General features: G+C 29.9%; 1 protein-coding gene across 1 annotated transcript; it reads right to left on the bottom strand.

Moving 5' to 3' along the window:
• Positions 1-2,248: 2,248 nt before the first annotated feature.
• Positions 2,249-18,241, bottom strand: LOC107627489 (uncharacterized). Its single transcript, XM_088503585.1, has 10 exons — positions 18,134-18,241; positions 16,154-17,822; positions 15,100-15,354; positions 14,204-14,920; positions 12,559-13,380; positions 11,163-11,900; positions 6,837-7,637; positions 5,923-6,663; positions 4,880-5,713; positions 2,249-2,275 (listed from the first exon to the last, which is right to left on the bottom strand). The coding sequence occupies exons 2-10, from the start codon at positions 17,786-17,788 to the stop codon at positions 2,249-2,251; spliced, it is 6,570 nt and encodes a 2,189-aa protein (XP_088359711.1). The 5' UTR covers positions 17,789-17,822; positions 18,134-18,241.
• Between the last annotated feature and the right edge of the window lie 234 nt (positions 18,242-18,475).

The following is an 18,475-nucleotide window of genomic DNA, read 5'->3' as shown; positions in this document are numbered from 1 at the left end:
GCCCAATATTCAAAAATAGGAAATTTTTCTTTCTTATTTTTTGTTGGCATGGAATGCAAGTGAAAATTTTGCCTTATTTTTGTGGACTTCAAGTGCAAAAATGCATTCTTCTATTTTTGTTTTTTATACCGCAAAAACACAACTAAATACACAAAATAGGCCGAAGAGCCTTGGCTCAGTGGCATTTCACCCCCTCCCCATTACTAAAGGTCTAGAGTTCAAACTCTAGAGGTTGCATTTGTGGAAAAAATATGATAAATATGTGAGGAGTGTGTGGGTGTGTTGTGTACCTAGGATTGGGGGTTGTCCAATCCATTGGGGTACCTAGGATTGGGGGTTGTCCAATCCACTGACCAAAAAAAAAAAAAAAAAAAAAAAAAAAAAAAAATACACAAAATAGTATATTTTTGTACTCTTGTTTAAATTAGTAAATAATAAATTTTTTATTTAAAAAATAAAGCCAATTTTCAAAATGTTTTTCACTCTTCATAAATCATAATTTAAGATCCGTTAGCATACATATAGACTAATTTAAACTCTTGATCATAGCTTCAATAGTTCAGTTAATCTCTTAGGATAAGTAACAACTAAGAAGTAATTATTTAAGTCCAAAATGTCGAAACTTATGTGTTTCATGCATAACTAAAAACGGAGCACAAACAAAAAAAAGTAATGCATACGATTTTAACATACATATAGCTATGGTTTGGGTTTTCTAATAGTTGTAAAATCTTCAATTGATTACAATTACTCGATAATTTTTGCACTTTTTTAATTATTCAAAGAAGATGCTAGTGTAGGAGAAAACTCTGATAATGAGTATCTGTGAGACTGAGACAGAAGCCTTTTCACTAGAGTAACATGTCGCTTTATCTGTGAAACAAATAAATAAATTGGTAAATAAAAGTCCATGTAGGATTTGTGATAAAAAAATTATTTATTTAGTTTTGGTAAAAAGATATGCTTGAATTAACCTTAAAAAGTTGTTATATTTATTCAATTCTTAGGTGTTTATAATTTGATATTCATATTCTTATAAAAATAAGGTAATATCATGAATTTATTATTCACTAATTTTCAGATGTTTAATACTTAATATTGTGTATTAAGAGTAGAGTTGTAACTAAGTCTCTAATTCCAATATTTCAAAATTTGAAACTGCAGTACTGTTTGGTGGTCTTCATGGAAACATCAAGCCAATGCAAGGAGTGACACATAGATAGATTGATGCTGAATTGCTGATTGGATATCGAGGGTCTAAGGGAGAGAGAGCATTAGTAGGCACATAAAAAAAGATAACAATACTAAACAATAGATTTAGTATTTTCATGTATTATTAATTAACAAACACTATATTAATTATGACTTTTTTTTTTACAGTCAGCAAGTATCTAAAAAAGTGTTTAATATTCTTATTAATCGGTATATACTTGATTTAATAATTGCAAGAGAAAAAAAATTCAAAAGTATTTTTGATAGCTATAAATCATAAAAGAAATTTTTTTTTGACAATACTTTTATCAACATTCAACAATGATTTTTTCTTCAATAGTTACCAGATATTGATAAAAAAGTATTATTGTCAAGAACTTTTTTTTACCACTATTTGACCATAAACAAATTTGAGTACCTTTTAAAAATGTAATGACCATCGAAAGTAATCTACTTTGTTTTTTTTAACAACTTTGTGTATGTCTCCTTACGTATAAAACTATAAATGAATATAGCCAACAATAATACCTATCAGATAATAATAGAGAGACTTCCATAATACTCCTAAATGTTATGATGGCTACTCTTGTATATCCAGTAAAGTATTAAATATATTTGTAAGTTGTGCTGTCTAGATATAGCTTTCGATTCTACTTATAAAATTAAAGGGTGAGAAAAAAAATCCATTACAAATAACCAAGTATTTGAAAACCAAATGCTGTATATTTAAAAGAATTTACTAATAATGAACTGGAAAATTCTCAATAAATTGTGCAATTCATCAACTGGATAAACAATAAAAATTATGAACAATGTGAATAATAGATTATATTTTAAGTTAATTAAATATAAATAAATTTAATTAATTTAAAATTTAAATTTTAAAATTAAAATTAACTTTTTTTTAATCTATTATTTAAATTATTCAAAACATACATTCTTCTCCTTACTTTTTCTAAGTTGTGATTCAAAGAAAGAAAGACTTACACCCATGCATATCGCGTGCAAATAGAGTAGGCTGACTTTTCGAATGACCTTAATCCTCATTAAATTGTGAGACTTCCTGTTCACAAAAAATAATAAAATCAAAATATATGCTCTTAATATGTAACTCTATCGCTGATTTTTATCGGTTTAACTACCGTTTTTTATTTAAAGCATATACGAACTTATTAAATAAGAGAATACTAAATGAAAGATGTATACCAAAAGAAAAATCAAACTAGTTTAACTGTATTAAATTTAAATATGTATATTATACACAGTAGCGGAAGTAGCTAGACTAATTATTTAGGAAATGTCATAATTCGAATGGTCAAATAATTTTTTATAATTAAAAATATACTTAAGTGTAAACTACAATTAATTATTTTTATAAAATATAAAATTATATTTTAATTTAAAATAAGTTATTTAAAATTTAGAACAATAATACTAATATTGTAGCACCGATAATATAAAATTATAATTAAATTAAATAGTTAAATAACGAAAAAACTAAATAAACAAAACATAACAAATGTTGAGTTTAAAAAAATAATAAAAAATTAATTGATAATGACTAAATATTATTATTAAATTAAAAATCTTATTAAGTGTATGCTTAGTTTGTTTAATTGTGCAGAAAATTAATATAAAATAAAATAACCCAACAACAAACTTGAGGCTTATATACACTCATATCTCATAGGAATATTTATTACTTACACTAACAATTTTCTATCACAAACAAAAGCAAACATCAAGCCAAAATAAGCAAGAAGAAAAAAATCATGGCTAGCTTAAAAACAAGTTTAAAGTCCAATTAATGATCCAAGTCCATTCACTTATTTAAAGGGGTGCTAACTAAAAAATGCAACTCTATTTGCATCTAAATCTAAACATAAGCTATTGAACCAAATTCTCTTTTCTCTCTTTTCTCTCACCCACGTAAAATTCAAAAAGAAAGCAAGAAAGAAAAAATCTAATTAGGGTTCAAAAATAAAAAAGTGGGGTTACCATTTTCAAGCTAAAAAGAAGAAAGTCAAAAAAGCTAAAATTCTAAAGCAAATATCACATCTAAAGGCTACATCAGAAAAATCTTTCCTTATTTGAGTTTAAGTGAAGATTGTTGAAGAAATTCTCCTTTAGTATGCAAAGGATAAGAAAAAAAAAATTAGTTTTTCATTTTGAGTTCAATGAGAGAAAACCTGAATGAGAGAGAAAAAAGAAATCTCACAAATAGAGTTTGAAATCTTAGAAGTATTGCACCTACACTAAGGGAAGCACTCCACCAAGATGAAGAACAATATTTTAAGTTCAGAAATTGGGTTTAGCACATAGAGTTAAGGTTGTGAATCATCATTTTCTTCATTATTTACTATTTGTATTTCTTTTTCAATGTGATATCTTTTTTTGTATTCATTCAGAAGTTAAAAGGCAAGAAAGAGAGGCATTGAGAAAAAACAAATTGAGAGAAAAGGTTGAGAGAAATACTTGGAGAGAAAAGCCAAAAGTGATTTTAGATTTCTTTTAGTTATATTTTTGTTTTGTGTCATGTACCTAAAAAATATCCCTTACTAAGTTGGATAAGCACTTAATGTGTTGAGTCTAGGTAGTTACAAAGGTAAGTCAAGTTTATGTTAAAACTTGTGTATTTCAGATAGGATTATGTTGAGTCCTAGGAAATTGGTGTTTGTAATATTTGAAAAGATAGTGAAATTTTCACTAACGTTGTGGTGGAAACTAGATATAGGTTGCATTGCATTAGGCAACTGAACTAGAATATATTGCTGTATCTTCTTCTTCTATTCTTTTTCTATTCTGTATTTCACAATTTATAAGACAAAATGAATTTATCTCCTGCATAATCATATATGCAGACCAAACAGAAGCTAAGTTAAAAATTTTAGTTTGAGACTTTATTAATCAAATTTTAAAAAAGGTCATAGATTTAACCCCTTTCAAGGTCATCAAAAATCTTCAATTTTTTTTAATACAATACAAAGATATTTGAACTTTTTTTTTATGGACTTACACTAAATTATTAATGAATTGTATTTATAATTTGAAAAAAAAAACTAATTTTTATTTCCTAAAAAAAGAGCTGTGTAATATAATTTAGGGACTATCTTTATAAAAAATAATTTTTTATTAACAAAAATTATAATTGGCTTCGCCCCTGATTATACAGTTAGAACAAAAGAATGAGAATTTTACAAAATTTCGATGACATTATCTATGCGATTAACAAATTACAATTAATGAATTTTGTAATCAAGACTATGCTCCATATATTATTAATCATCAACCAGATCAGTAGCCGGAAATAGATTTTCTCTAATTTTTTTAACACTTAAAGAAATGAAATGTAATTTCTCACCATTAACCTTATAAGTGAGACCAAAATTAAATATAAAAGAAAGAACAATGAAAGGTAAAAAATCACAATTGACACTATTCAATTTTTTTTTTCATTGGAAAGAATCTACTCCCATCGTAGCCTTCTTCCTATTTATCACTTAATTAATGTAAAGCAAAAGAAATAAAATAAAAATTTAAGGGTCGGTATAGAATTGGCATATTTTATCATCCATTAACTACATATCACACACTTGCCAACAATTTTTAAAATTTATAACCAAAGATAAATAAATTTAATGGTATAGCTTTAGAATTTATTGCATACCTGATTATCTTTGAATAATTGTTCAATAGTAGTATTAAGATCACCTTTCCATCGTTTTCTTTTATTTTCCACTTCAACTCCCCTCAAAATTGGTGCTACAATGGATCCTGGTGAGAAAATCCCCATTTGAGGGCATCCTTTGACAATGAACTGAGTCAAAGATGGGAATACGAGTGTATGTTTCCCATAGCAAAAACTTCTCAAACTAATCAGAGCAAAGAGTTCTAAGTATTGCAAGTTCTCAAATATGATATCTTCCTCTGCTTCTTCTTCTTCATCATCAACATTCACAACATCCTTTATCATCTCACAATTTTTTATTGTCAGCATTTCTAGTTGCATTAGCCTTTTAGCAAGCAAGGATGTTATCAAATGAGTCATCCCTTTGCAGTTTTCAACATGCAACTCTTTCAAACTTTGGAATAACACTGAAGATGACACCACGCTTACCATATTAGGACAAGTGTGAACAGTTAAAATCTCAAGATTTTGAGGGACAGGTTGATCAGATAGAGATTCTTCGTGCCAAATATGTTTGAGATGTTCCATTTCAAAAAGCACCAATGACGTCACTTGCTGAGCAATTCTTGTACTGCAATGAGCAGTTCCTTCAACGGGAAACAATGTTTGCATAGAACTTTGTCTTACTTGAAGACCCACTACATTGGGAAATATTTCAGGTAAATCATTCCAACAAGTAAGTTGTGTGTCACAAAGGCATTGCATGCGAAGAACCTTCACTTTTGGAAATTTAGCTTCTTCCATGTGGCCATTGATTATCATCAATGCATCCTTGCCATTTAGTGCCAATTCTTCCAATAAGTTGCGGCTTAGCTGAAATACCAAACATCCAAAGCCAAAAAAAAAAAAAAATCATATTTAAAGTAAAAAATTCAGTTAAACAAAAATCATTTATTGTCCTAGTCTTTTTTTTAAGTATAGTTCTTTTGTTTTATTTGGTTTTAATTAATGCAGATGAAACGTACATACAAAATAACATAATAAAACATAGTATCTACAATGTAACTAAGACGAGACATTACCTTTTCAATAGAAAAGAGTGCTTGAGGAATAAGCGCATCATGAATTTCTTCTATCTGATGAGGCTGTTGGAGAACTGAATGGTTGAAAGTAAACATTTGTAGCGCCTCACAGCGATATACATTTAATGTCTTTAATGAAGGGCACTCTAAAGTAAATCTTCCCATATAGAAACTCTTGAGTTTTTCCAGTTGAAAAAATTTCAAGTAACTCAAGTGAGGAAAGGTAAAGTTGATTTCAGTTGATTCTTTCTCCACTGAAACAATTTCTTCAACTCCACAAGACTCTATATTCAACTTTTCAATATATGGGAGATCAAGGCATACTGAGAGTGGAAATAAATACAAGAGACTTTTGCACTCAACAACATCCACTGTGCACAAGTTTTCAAAACTCACAATTTCGCAAGGGTCTGCATTCCATATGTGCCTTAACTTCAGTAAGCTAGACAAGCTTAATTTTTTCAATTTGCTAGCTTGTTTCACCATTGCTCCATTAGACTTCATTTCTTTCACATCAAACAGTGTTACTAATGAATCACAATTCCTTACTTCCAGTTCTTCTAATTCATGAAGAACTTGTAATGTGTTTGACGTAAAAAGAACAGTTGATAAAAAGTCACATTTTTGCACCACTAGAGATTTTAAATTGCTAAATAAATTATGATATTCTTTGACATACCAAAAATCTCTCAACTCTGGATAATCAGACAGGGTCAAATGTTTGGATATACAAAATGATACCTGTTCAATAAAATTTAAATATCAGCAGATAGAAAATTAAAAAGAAAAAACATAGTTACAAGAAAAAGTATTGTCAAACAACTTTTAAGCATGTATGTGTGTGGATTTTGTTGCTATAATTTCTCCTTATCATTGTCAATGATAGATATAGCAGAAATTTAATTAAGACAAACCTTATCCTCAAACATTTTGTTTATTGTTCCATTCAAATCTTCTATTTGAACTTTTTGAAGATTTGGTGTGCTTGTGTCTCCTATAGAGAAAACTTCCATTCGATGGCATCCTTCCACAAATACATTCTCCAACAGCGGAAATAGAAGGGAGCATTTGCATGAGCAAAACCTACGCAACCTTGGTAAAGACACAAGTTCTAGTGTCTCTAAGCTGGAGAATGCAATTTCTTTGTCTTCCTCATTTTCATTTGCATTCACTATATCTTGTAGTAAATTGCATGATTCAATTTTCATTGTTGTGAGCTTGACAAGACTCTTTGCTGTTGAGCATGTTATCAAATTGATCATTCCATTGCAGTTTACTACCTCCAAATGTGTCAAGCAAGTAAAGGTAACAGAGGAAGGCACCAAGTTTACCAAAGTAGAACACTGAGCAACATCTATCTGTTCAAGATGTTGGAGAACAGGGTCAATTTCAAATCCTTCTTTACATATATGACCAAGGTCATGTAGCTCATTTAGAGTAAGGTTCCTTAGCCGTGTGCTAATTGTGACTTGTCCCTCCTCACTAGCAATGCTTTGATCATGAAATATTTCTACAAAAGAACTCCATTCTACAATTAGTGTCTCCAAATTCTGCGTATTTTCCAAAAACCAATATGGGAATGTGGTGCCTTCTGTTTCAAATTGGATCACCCTAAGAAGTTCAAGTTTGTCGTATTGGTGTTGTGAATACATGCTTTGCAATATAACCTCAACATCATTATTGTTCACTGCCAAAGTATACAAGTTTGGAAGTACCTGTTAAACAAAAAAGCAATACAAGTTATCACCCAAATATGATTAGAAATATATAGAAGAGAAAGTTTAGGGAAGAGAAAGTTTAAGGGCTAGCACTTTTATTAAAATTTGGAACTTGCTGATCCCTTAATACTCTACTTAAAGAAATCTATATTCCATTAATTATCTTGCGAATATAAATTTAAACAACAAAAAATAAAAACATCTCTAATTATCTAACATGAAATAGTATAATTTGACCATTTAATTTTCTCACTTAGGTATATTTATCTTTTTCACACTATTTCACTATTATCATATACAATGCTTCTATATGCATCAATGCAAAAAACAAAAAAAAATGTCATATTTCAATAATATACTATACATATGACAAAATAATTTCGGATTTTCGGTATTAGAAATTGTAAACCATAAAAACTACAAATTACATAAAATATTCTTAAAAAAGACGTGTCACGTGTGTAAAGGTAAGCAAAAATAATACCGAATAATAAATGACATTTAATTATTTGACACGAATGCATTTCAATGGATTACATGTAACTAAATCTATAATAATGAATATTTGAATTTATTTTGATGTATTTATCGTGTAAATCATTTTACAGAATCCTTTAATAATATATTTTCTTGTGGATGATTATTCCCCTAATAGTTATAAAAACTAACAAGTAATTGTCTAATGTAAATGTAAAACTCGTTTATACTAATGATACATTGAAATTACATTCTTAATGTATTTCGTATAATTTCTTTTATTGCATAAAGCTATTTATGTTGAGCATTAGCTTTAAGGCCCAACTTTTTATATATTACAGATTTTTATATAAAATACGAGAATATTTAGTTATTTCAGTATTTTACACTGTTATAGTAGTAGTATAATATTTAGTTATATTATAAATTTGTTTTTAAATTATGTAAAGATGTTTTGAAATAATTTTTTTTAATTATATAAAGATAAAACATACTGATATTTTATAATAAAAAAATATTTTTAATTATGTAAAGCCAAAAACGTCACTGGTGTTATGTAATAAAACTTTTTTTTAATTATATAAAGATAAAATATCACTGATGTTTTATAAAAAAAAATTAAAAATCCATAACCGTATATAACACATAGTAGGGGTATTTCTGGAGAATTCAGAATTCACTCCTAGTAGCACAACACAGAAAGAAAAAAGGGGTAGTTTTAATGGGATATTAGGAAAGAGAGAACAAAAAGTCAGATATGAAACATTACATGCTCACCAAATAAAAGATGTAAAAAATGATTACTAGAATTCGAGTTAAACCATTTTATTTTCTTTAATGTTACATAACATTTACATTACTATGCATAATTAGATTTTTAATTATTTTTAGTTTCTACCATACCTAATAATATATTTGTACATTTTTATACACATGTTATTCGAATTAATGTATAGATTAATGGTTAAATTATTTTGTTAGACTTTATAAATTTATTGAATTTGTAATTAACTCCTTATACTTTAAAAGTTTTAATTTTAATTGGTTTCTATACCAATTTTTAAATTTGTAATTAGGTCTTTACTATTCTAAAAATATTTAACTTCCAGATTATGCTGAGACATATTTATTAATATAATGTGAAATGTTTAAAAATATTTTTTTGTAACGTTTATTATTAATAAGAAACTAATTACACACCAACAGGAGTTGATCCACGTCACAAGTGACTTGGATTCGCTTAAGCATCGGAATGAAGCCCCGAATATCGAGCGAGGAACCCAAAAAGAAAATAAAAATCTAATTACAAATTTAAAATTAATCTAAAAACCTAATTAAAAACCATAGTTGTAAAAATCGGACCGGACCGACCGGTTCGACCGTAAAACCGGCGAACCGGACCTTATATTGGTCCGGTTTAGTATTCTAATCGCTTAAGAAAATGAACCGGTCAAAATCGGTACGAACCGATCAAATCGGTCAAAACTGACACGGTTCAGAATCGAACCGGTCCGGTCAACAACGTGGTCAATGGTCAACTTGCGTGCCGATGACGTCATGCTGACGTTAGCATGCAGGTGTGAAATTAGAAAAAATGCATTGCAAACAATAGGAGTCGAACTTAGCTCTTCTGGAATGAAGACCAAGTTAACAACCACTGGACTAACCTATTTCTTTGACATTTTAAATGCTTTTTAAAATATATATATCAATTCTTTCTAACTAATAAATATATATATATATAAACATGGAAATACTTAACTCATTTTTTAATTGAAGTACAAATTAATTAATTTTAAAATAAAAAATGATAATGAATAAAAAAATAAAATAAAAATTACCTATTCTGAAAAAAAAACATTTATATAATTATTTAATTATATAAAAATATTTAGACTTTGAAATTATTCTTTGGATATAATTCATAGATTGTTATTCTTATTGTATCTAATTAAGATACTATATAGTAGTATGAACTAATTATATGTTTATATTTGTATTAGTTATTTATAAAATTTGACTTAACTGTTTTTAAAATGTTAGTAAAAATATGTATTTCAAATTTTAATTTTAAGTTTTAGACTATTTTATATTTTTTATTTATGTGAGAGCAGTTTTACCGGTTGAACCAGTAATTTATCGGTTGAACCAATAAACCAGTAAATCAGTAACCTGATCGGTTCGATTACCGGTTCGGTTTTGACAACTATGTTAAAAACTATTAAAGTATAGAAACCTAATTATAAATATGAAAAAAATATAAAGACTAACAAATTAATTTAGCCTAAAATAACTTAGGAAATTTAGATTTTATCTTCATGGACTTGGTAACAAAAGCTATTTAGCATGTATAGAGTGTGCTAGATAAAAATAAAAATAAAAGATATTCCCAATCATCAATTTGAAAATATTGTTCTATAAACGAGAAAAGAGTAAAGTATCGTTTTTGTCCCAATGTTTGGAGTAAGTCCTATTTGTATCCTTAACGTTTAAATCGTCCTATTTGTATCCTTAACATTTACAAAAGTGATTCAATGTTATCCTACTATTAATTATACTAACAAATCAGATTATATTTTTCAATTATTCTCACTTAGATGTATTCATTCTCAATTAGGTCTCATTTGGATGTGGTCGATTTTAATATTATACCCACTATTTATGTTTAGATTCAATTATGTCTTTAGAAAAGTGAATTATGTAAATGTTGTAGGAATTAGTTTCAACATTTGATGAGCTATTTTTCGGAGTAGATCATCGATTCTATCCAAATATTTATATTCTAACTTCAAAAAGAGGTTTTTAAAACTCAAACTAAAGCGCTCATGATGTGTAATTGACGACAGGATAACATTAAATCACTTTTACAAACTTTAGGGATACAGATAGGACGATTTAAACGTTAGGAGCACAAATAGGATTTACCCCAAACATTGGAACAAAAACGATACTTTACTCTTTTTAAAAAAATTAATACTGATTTTAAGAAAAAAATTTCAACATGTAAAAAAACAGAATCTAAGATGAAATATTAACTGTCCATACCTCTTCAACTGGGAAAAGAGGTTGATGCATTGGGATAGAAATTTTATCATCCGAAGCTCGCTCTTGGCAACTGAGATATGTTGTCTGAAATAGCGTCAATTTTGGACAGTTGACCACAAACAAATCTATCAAAGATTTACATTGAATAGAATAGATGCTAGAAAAGAATGTCCTCAGTTTAAGCAACTTTTGTAGCCACAAGGTCCTTAAATGAGGAAACACAAATTTAATCATCTCCCTTGTCTGTCTTTTATTATCAACTATCTCCTCAATCCCACATCTTGATACTACAAGGCCTTCAAGTTGGGCCATATCAATAGCTACAGAGAGTGGAAAGAGACTTTTTAAGCTTGGACAATCCATAACAGAGACTTGACATAGATTCTGAAAGCTCAAAGTTGTGTTGGGATCTTCCTTCCAAATATGCTTCAAATTTGGAAGACTGCAAAGAATTAACTTTTTCAAAAGAGAACATTTCTTTACCACAATTTCTTCCGCAAATGTTTCTTTCACAATATCAAACACAGCCATTAAAGAATTACAGTCTCTTACATCTAGTTCTTCCAAATTCACAAGCGCATCTATTAAATTTGGATAAAAGAGCACATCGGTTAAAAACTCACAATTGTGAACCACTAACTTCTTCAAATTGTTGAATATATTGCTCCGAAGTTGACCATACCATAACTCTTTTAGCTCAGGATATTTTGATAGATTTAAATCCTTGAAACTACGTACCTGTGTACATTCAGTAGAGTTTGTAAATTTATAATTGTGTAAGCAAACACTACTTGTATTTGATGATACTATTCTCTTTTTTTAATTATTAAGCTATATTTTTTAAAAAGAATATCAAATAGAAAATACAAACACACGACATGCCACACTAAGAATGCAAATTCAAAATGGCCAAACTATTATGTATTTTCAAGTTTAATCAAGTTATACTTTTGACCTTTTGTTTAGATGGTTGGAAATGACGAGAACAAGAACATAAATAATGACCATTATTCTTATTCTTATTTATATAATTTCAATATGTTCATGTAAAAAAATGTGAGCATCGAATACATCATCTTCTAATAATTTATATCATTAAAAAATAAATTTTTAATATTCGTGTAAAAGAGAAAAAAAGGTCCCCTTTAAAATTCAATGTTAATATATTTTTTTTCCAGACATGTTAATGCGATTTAGAACAAGGATTTATGCCCCTGACTTTATTCTGTCTTTTTTCCCTTTCATTTTGGCAAAAAATGGGGTAAATAATATAATAGGTAGCCTTCAGTTCTGGTTTCTTATTTAAAGCCACAGATATTATACAACAAACTTAGCCATTTTGCATCCAATCTAGAAAAAGAAGCAAATTAAATTCAATTAGTAAAATAAAGCATACCTTATCTTCAAACATGTTTTTTATGGTGCCATTCAAATTTCCTTTCCAAGAAAATTCTTTACTATTCTCTGATGTTTGTACTTTTTGAAGCATTGGTGTGCTTGTCGTGTTCCCCTCAGAGAAGTACATCATGCGAGCACATTCTCTAACTAGTACCTCATGCAACAATGGGAACCTTAGAAAGCACTTTTGCGAGCAAAACCTACCGAGTCCTGGTAAACAATCCAACACCAAAGTTTCCAAACAGAAAAATATGATGTCATTTGTCATCTCTTCACCCTCTTTGGATATTATTTCCTCAAGTGAATCACATTGTATTACCTTCATTACTATGAGCTGGGTTAGACTTCTTGCTGTAGGAGGTGAAAGTAAGTTTATCATACTATTACAATTTACTACCTCAAGATAGGTCAAATAGCAAAAGCTAACAGAGGAAGGAACCAGGTTTTTCAAACTTGAACATCCATCAACACATAACGATTCAAGAAGCTCAAGAACTGGGTCAATTTGCAGTCCTTCTTCACATATATGTTGAAGATTTGGTAATTGATGCAGTGTTAACCGTTGGAGTTTTGCACAATTCTTTTTCTCTCCAAGTCTTTTATCTTGAAATATCTTCTTAAAGGAACTCCACTCAACGCCTAGCGATTTCAAACTGCATATATTCTGCAAAACCTGATTGGGAAAAGTAGAACCTTCGTCCTCATACATACACAGACTAAGAGATGATATTTTGTTGAAGAAAGGACCTATATTTTGGGATTGAAATATCTTGCTAGCATCCTTTTCGTCTATTCTCAAGTGTTCCAAATTAGGAATTACCTTGAACATATACAAAACAGAATTTACATTTACAATAAGATACTATTTTCAATGGGAAATAGATCCTCTCCTTTTTTTTAACACTTCAGAGAATAAAGTATGATCTTTCACCTTTAATTTTATAAGTGGGACTAAAATTAAATAGGAGAGAGAAAACAATGAAGGGTGAAATCCTACACTGGACACCATCCAATTTTTTTTCAATGGAAAGGATCCACTCCCTTTTCGATGTCCTTCAAAAAAATAATAAAGAAAGCAAATCTAGCGTTTATTAATTCGTAGTAATTAGTAATCTTAAAATGTTAGTCTGTCTCGTAATTTGTAAAAAAGAATAGACAACATTAAAAAAAAAAAACGAAAGAAGAGAATAAAGAGCACAAATCTACTGTGTTTATTCACATCGTAGACTTCAAATTTGCTACTATAATTTCCATTTCGTTTCTAGAATTCTTTTTTTTTTAAAGCAATTTCGTTTTTAAAATTTGGAATTGTGCCAAAATACTTTATTTCCTCAATTCTATACCAATAATTACCAACGAACTATTCAAATAATTAATTGCATATATAAAGAATTTAATTTCGAACATTTTTCTTGTAACATTTTGTAACTTAACTTTCGTACATATATACCAATGCTTGAGAATGCTATTTTGGAAAGGAGAAAAATTATGTGTTCTTAGACATAACGGTACCAATGCAATTTTTCAATGTACAATGTAATAATGAATCTTTAAAAAAAATTATAAATTAAAAACAGAACCATGTTTATATGCATTGGACTTTCATGCAAATTGATATATGTAGTAATATAAAAAAAGTATACCTGTTCAGCTACCAACTGTTGCTCCGTTGAAACAATGTATGCTTGATCAGGAAGCTTTTGATGGCCACTTGTAGAAAGGGTTCTGTACAAATTTAATTTCACACATAGTGTAACATCTAATTTTCTCAAAGATGGACATGTTAATGTGTGATTTCCTGCATAGAACCCTTTGAGATTATATAACCTCCAAAGCAACAAAGTGTTTAAATGGTTAAACTCAAAGGAAGTAGTTGAGACCGTCGGTTCATCCTTCAATGCAACAATTTGCTTCATGTTTCCACACCATTTAATTGAAAGTTCTTTAAGATGCGAGCAACTTGTGGCTACTGAACATGGAAATACAAATTCCAAGTTTTCGCAGTTCTCTACATATATTTCCTCTAGATTGCAAAAGCAAAGAGCTCCTTCAAGATCCTTGCTCCATATTTGTTTTAGCTTTGGCAATTTTTTTAGAGTAATTTTTTTAAGTTGTGTTCGTTCTGTATTACAATTTTCATCAGAACTCAGTTGAAATATCTCTTCTACTGAAACACAATCGATTACCATTAATGCCTCTAGATCATTATATGCTTTCTGCATCGAAGAAGGAAAAATTACTCTAATTTTCTCACAATTGTTGACTTGTAATGTCTTCACTTTAGAAAATTCTTTGTACCATATCTTCTTCAAACTCTTCATGTCCTTTAAGATAATTGTTTGCAATTTGGAGAATCGAACCTATCATTCAAAAATTTAAAAACCATACATAACTTCTATCATTATACTATTAACAAAGAATAAGCAATAACAGAAGTTACCAGTGAAAAAATATACGATGTCTATTTGATACATAGTATTGGAACAAAAGTCCTATTCTTTTTTTTTCCAAAACAATAGTTACCATTTAGTTATCATACCTCTTCTAGCGTGATAATATTGTTGTCCCTGTCTACCGGATCTATTATCTCCTCCATTAGATGGCATTCACTTATTTCAAGCTTTATGAGGTTGGAAAAACTCTCCACCATAGTAGATGAGAACAAATACTTTGGACCATCACAATTTTCAACAATCAAATTTCTCAATTTGTAAAAAGAGTGTCGATTATCCTTCCAAATTTTGCTCAAATTGAGTGAGCTCAACTTCAAAGTGTCCAAATTAGGAAATGCAACCTACGTGAAATATAAAAATGTTAACAAAAGCTTAAAGAAAGATTATAAAAACCTTAGCATTCAATGCTATTTCAAAATTTGTAGGGGTTATGTAATAAACTAACAATTGAAAAGAAATGCAACAAAATAAAATTAATAAAAGTAGCTAAGAAATAACTAAAACAAGTAAATGAAATGTCATAAAAACAAAAAAAAATCGCATACCTACGGTACAAGGAAAATGAGAATTTTCTATGATCATTTAAAATATGATTTTAGTACCCATAAAAAGTACTTAGTAGTATTCATGACGATCAATAATTATTTACTATAATTTTAAAAAATGTTTTAAGCTATTCTCTCACACACACATAAGTGAAATGCATTTTCAATTTTATTGAATTGAATACATAGTTATTATAAATTTGGTTCATGATTGATGATTGTATATTTTCTTGACATTAAAATTAACTTAATATGCTATATAGAAATATAATAAAAAAATATTAACAAAAAAAATTATATTTTTATCTTAAAAAATTAATATAAGTATATTTATTAGTTTACAGAGTATAACAACTAAGCAAAATGGTCTTCCAATCTTTTAGAAGTCAGAAGATACCACTTAATAGTTAATACTACTTTTGATTAGATATGTTATTTATGCTTAGTCATAATTATTCAGATCCACCGATACTCTTCATAAAATACAATATATAAATAAATTAAAAAACCCTAATTATCATTGAAAATAATCATCTTAGGACTTACCTGTATGCGCGTAAAGATTTGAAACAAGAATAGAAGGTAAAACACTTACTTGATTGTTAAAAAGGGGTATAGCAGAAGATGTTGGCTGATGAGAAAAGAAACTTTTAAGCTCATCCAAATGTTGTAAAGTTAGAGAATGGAGCAATGGAAACTGAATGGTTTCAACAGTTTCGTCATTCATTGCACTTGCATCACCATCTTCAAACACGATCCTTTCCATAAGTTTGCATCGAGAAACTTCGAGCTCTGAAAGCTGAGACATGCTTTTAACTATGGAAACAGAGAGAAGATATTTCACTTTATTACAGTTTTCAACTTTGATGGCCTGGAGCTTGGCAAAAGAATTGTTCGCAAGTGGCCCATCATAAATTTTCTCCATCTGATCGAGATTCTGAATGACCAGTTTTTCCAGGTTTGGAAATGAGGGGGATGGAACATGAGTCCTCTCTTTAAAATCAATGATGTGCTGAATTAAGGCATTATTTTGGATGTGGAGGTGCTTCAGTTGAGGAAATCCGTCTCCATTCAATTGATAGAGTACATTCGAAATGCCTCCAACTTCATCCAAATACAAATTCTCTGCTCTTTTAATCAATCCTTTGATCCCGGGCTCCAAGTGAATATTGGTCTCAAGCTTGAGCTTCAACGTCTTCAGTGTTTCATCATCAATATCAAACCCTTCCCAGACATCTCCAATAGCTATATTGTACCTTTCTAATTTATCAAACATCAGATCACTTGGCAACATGCAAGCCTCACGAACTTCTAATCCTAGAGCTGTCAAGTTCAACAACTGTCGGAATTCATCAAGGCTGGCATTTTTTGTTTTGCTGACTAAATTTTCACCATTCCAATCAATTGAAATACCTCTCATGTAAAACTCCTCCAAACTGATCAATCTTGATATGATGTTTTGCGGGATGACTTCAACTCCAGAGTAGCACATAAGTAACATTTTTAGCTTAGTCAACTGACCAATTTCACTAGGAAAGTTTATCATGGAAGAACACCAGAGGTTAAGAATTTCTAGATTTTTCAAAGCTCCTATTCCATCCATACTTTGTAGAACACATATAAACAAGTGCAATGTTTGAAGGCTAGTTAGCCCACAAATAGATGTTGGTAACAAAGGCAAGTTTATGCATCTCAATTCTAACACTTTGAGGCTTTTCATTCCCTCAAAGAAAGAATCAGGGATTTCCAGAGAACGATCAGCACTATTCAATACAAAAAGCAAAAGATTAGGACAATCTAACTTTTCAGGAAGCTTATTGATGATGCAATTATCCAGGACAATCTGGGAGCAGCTTCTTAGAAATCCCTCTGTCGGCCATTCCTTCAAGGCATCTCCATGCTTTGTTGTAAAAACATGGCGATCCCGTTTTGCTATGGATACAGCTACTTCACGAACAATGTCATGCACATACAACAGACAAGAAGACATACGACCTTCATACATCAGACAAGAGGCCTTCAAGGTGTCAAGTATTCTGAATAACCTATTTCTTGCAGCGGCTAGTGTGTTTATTCCTTTAAATAGGTCTAAACCCATGGCGCATGTCACTATGTACTCTGGAATAAAAAAGGATCCCATTACGGAACAAAGCAAGAGTACATCCTTCATCTCCTCAGATTCCAACCAATTGTAACTCAATTCCAGTGCTGAATAAGTGACCGCATCCATGTCTCCACTATTGGCACCATCTAACTGATAGAGCCTAGCAGCGGAAACGACACAAATGTCCAATACAAGAACAATATGGAAGCACTCACAACACAATATGGCAGCAACTATAACAAGCAAATATAGCAAGTAAAGCAATAATAAGAACACACCGAGATTTTAACGTGGAAAACCCCCTCAATGTGAGAGGTAAAAACCACGAGTCGTCCAGACCAATGAAATAGCTCCACTATAATCAAATGAGGTACAAGAGAGTCTCAAACAAAGCACAAAAATGTGCATATAACCAGCCAAAACATCAAAGCACCAAAGCTCACAAATGAAAAGCAAGAAGATGAAATATACCCAAAAAACAGAGCTACTGTCGAAGCCAATTTCTCCCTCTGCAGACCTCCAATTAAAATCTCCACCGTCCAGAATGAAGAACAAGATGTGAAGAATCTACAGTTCAAATTTCACGTCGATCCAACGGTGAAAGAATGAGAAACTGCCGTTCCAAAATTGCTGCTCTGTGTAAAAACGGGAAACCTAATTTCTCTCTTGCGAAGCCAATTTCTCTCATTGCAAATCTCCAATCAACATCTCCACCGACCAGAATGAAGAACAAGATGATAGGAACATGCAGTTTAAATTTCAAGCCGATCCAACGGTGAACAACTCAGAAACTGACATTAGAAATTTACTGCT

Source organism: Arachis ipaensis, chromosome B2 (assembly GCF_059453495.1).
Source record: "Arachis ipaensis isolate K30076 ecotype BB chromosome B2, ASM5945349v1, whole genome shotgun sequence".
Lineage (NCBI taxonomy): Eukaryota > Viridiplantae > Streptophyta > Magnoliopsida > Fabales > Fabaceae > Arachis > Arachis ipaensis.
This window is presented reverse-complemented; position numbering and strand designations above follow the sequence as displayed.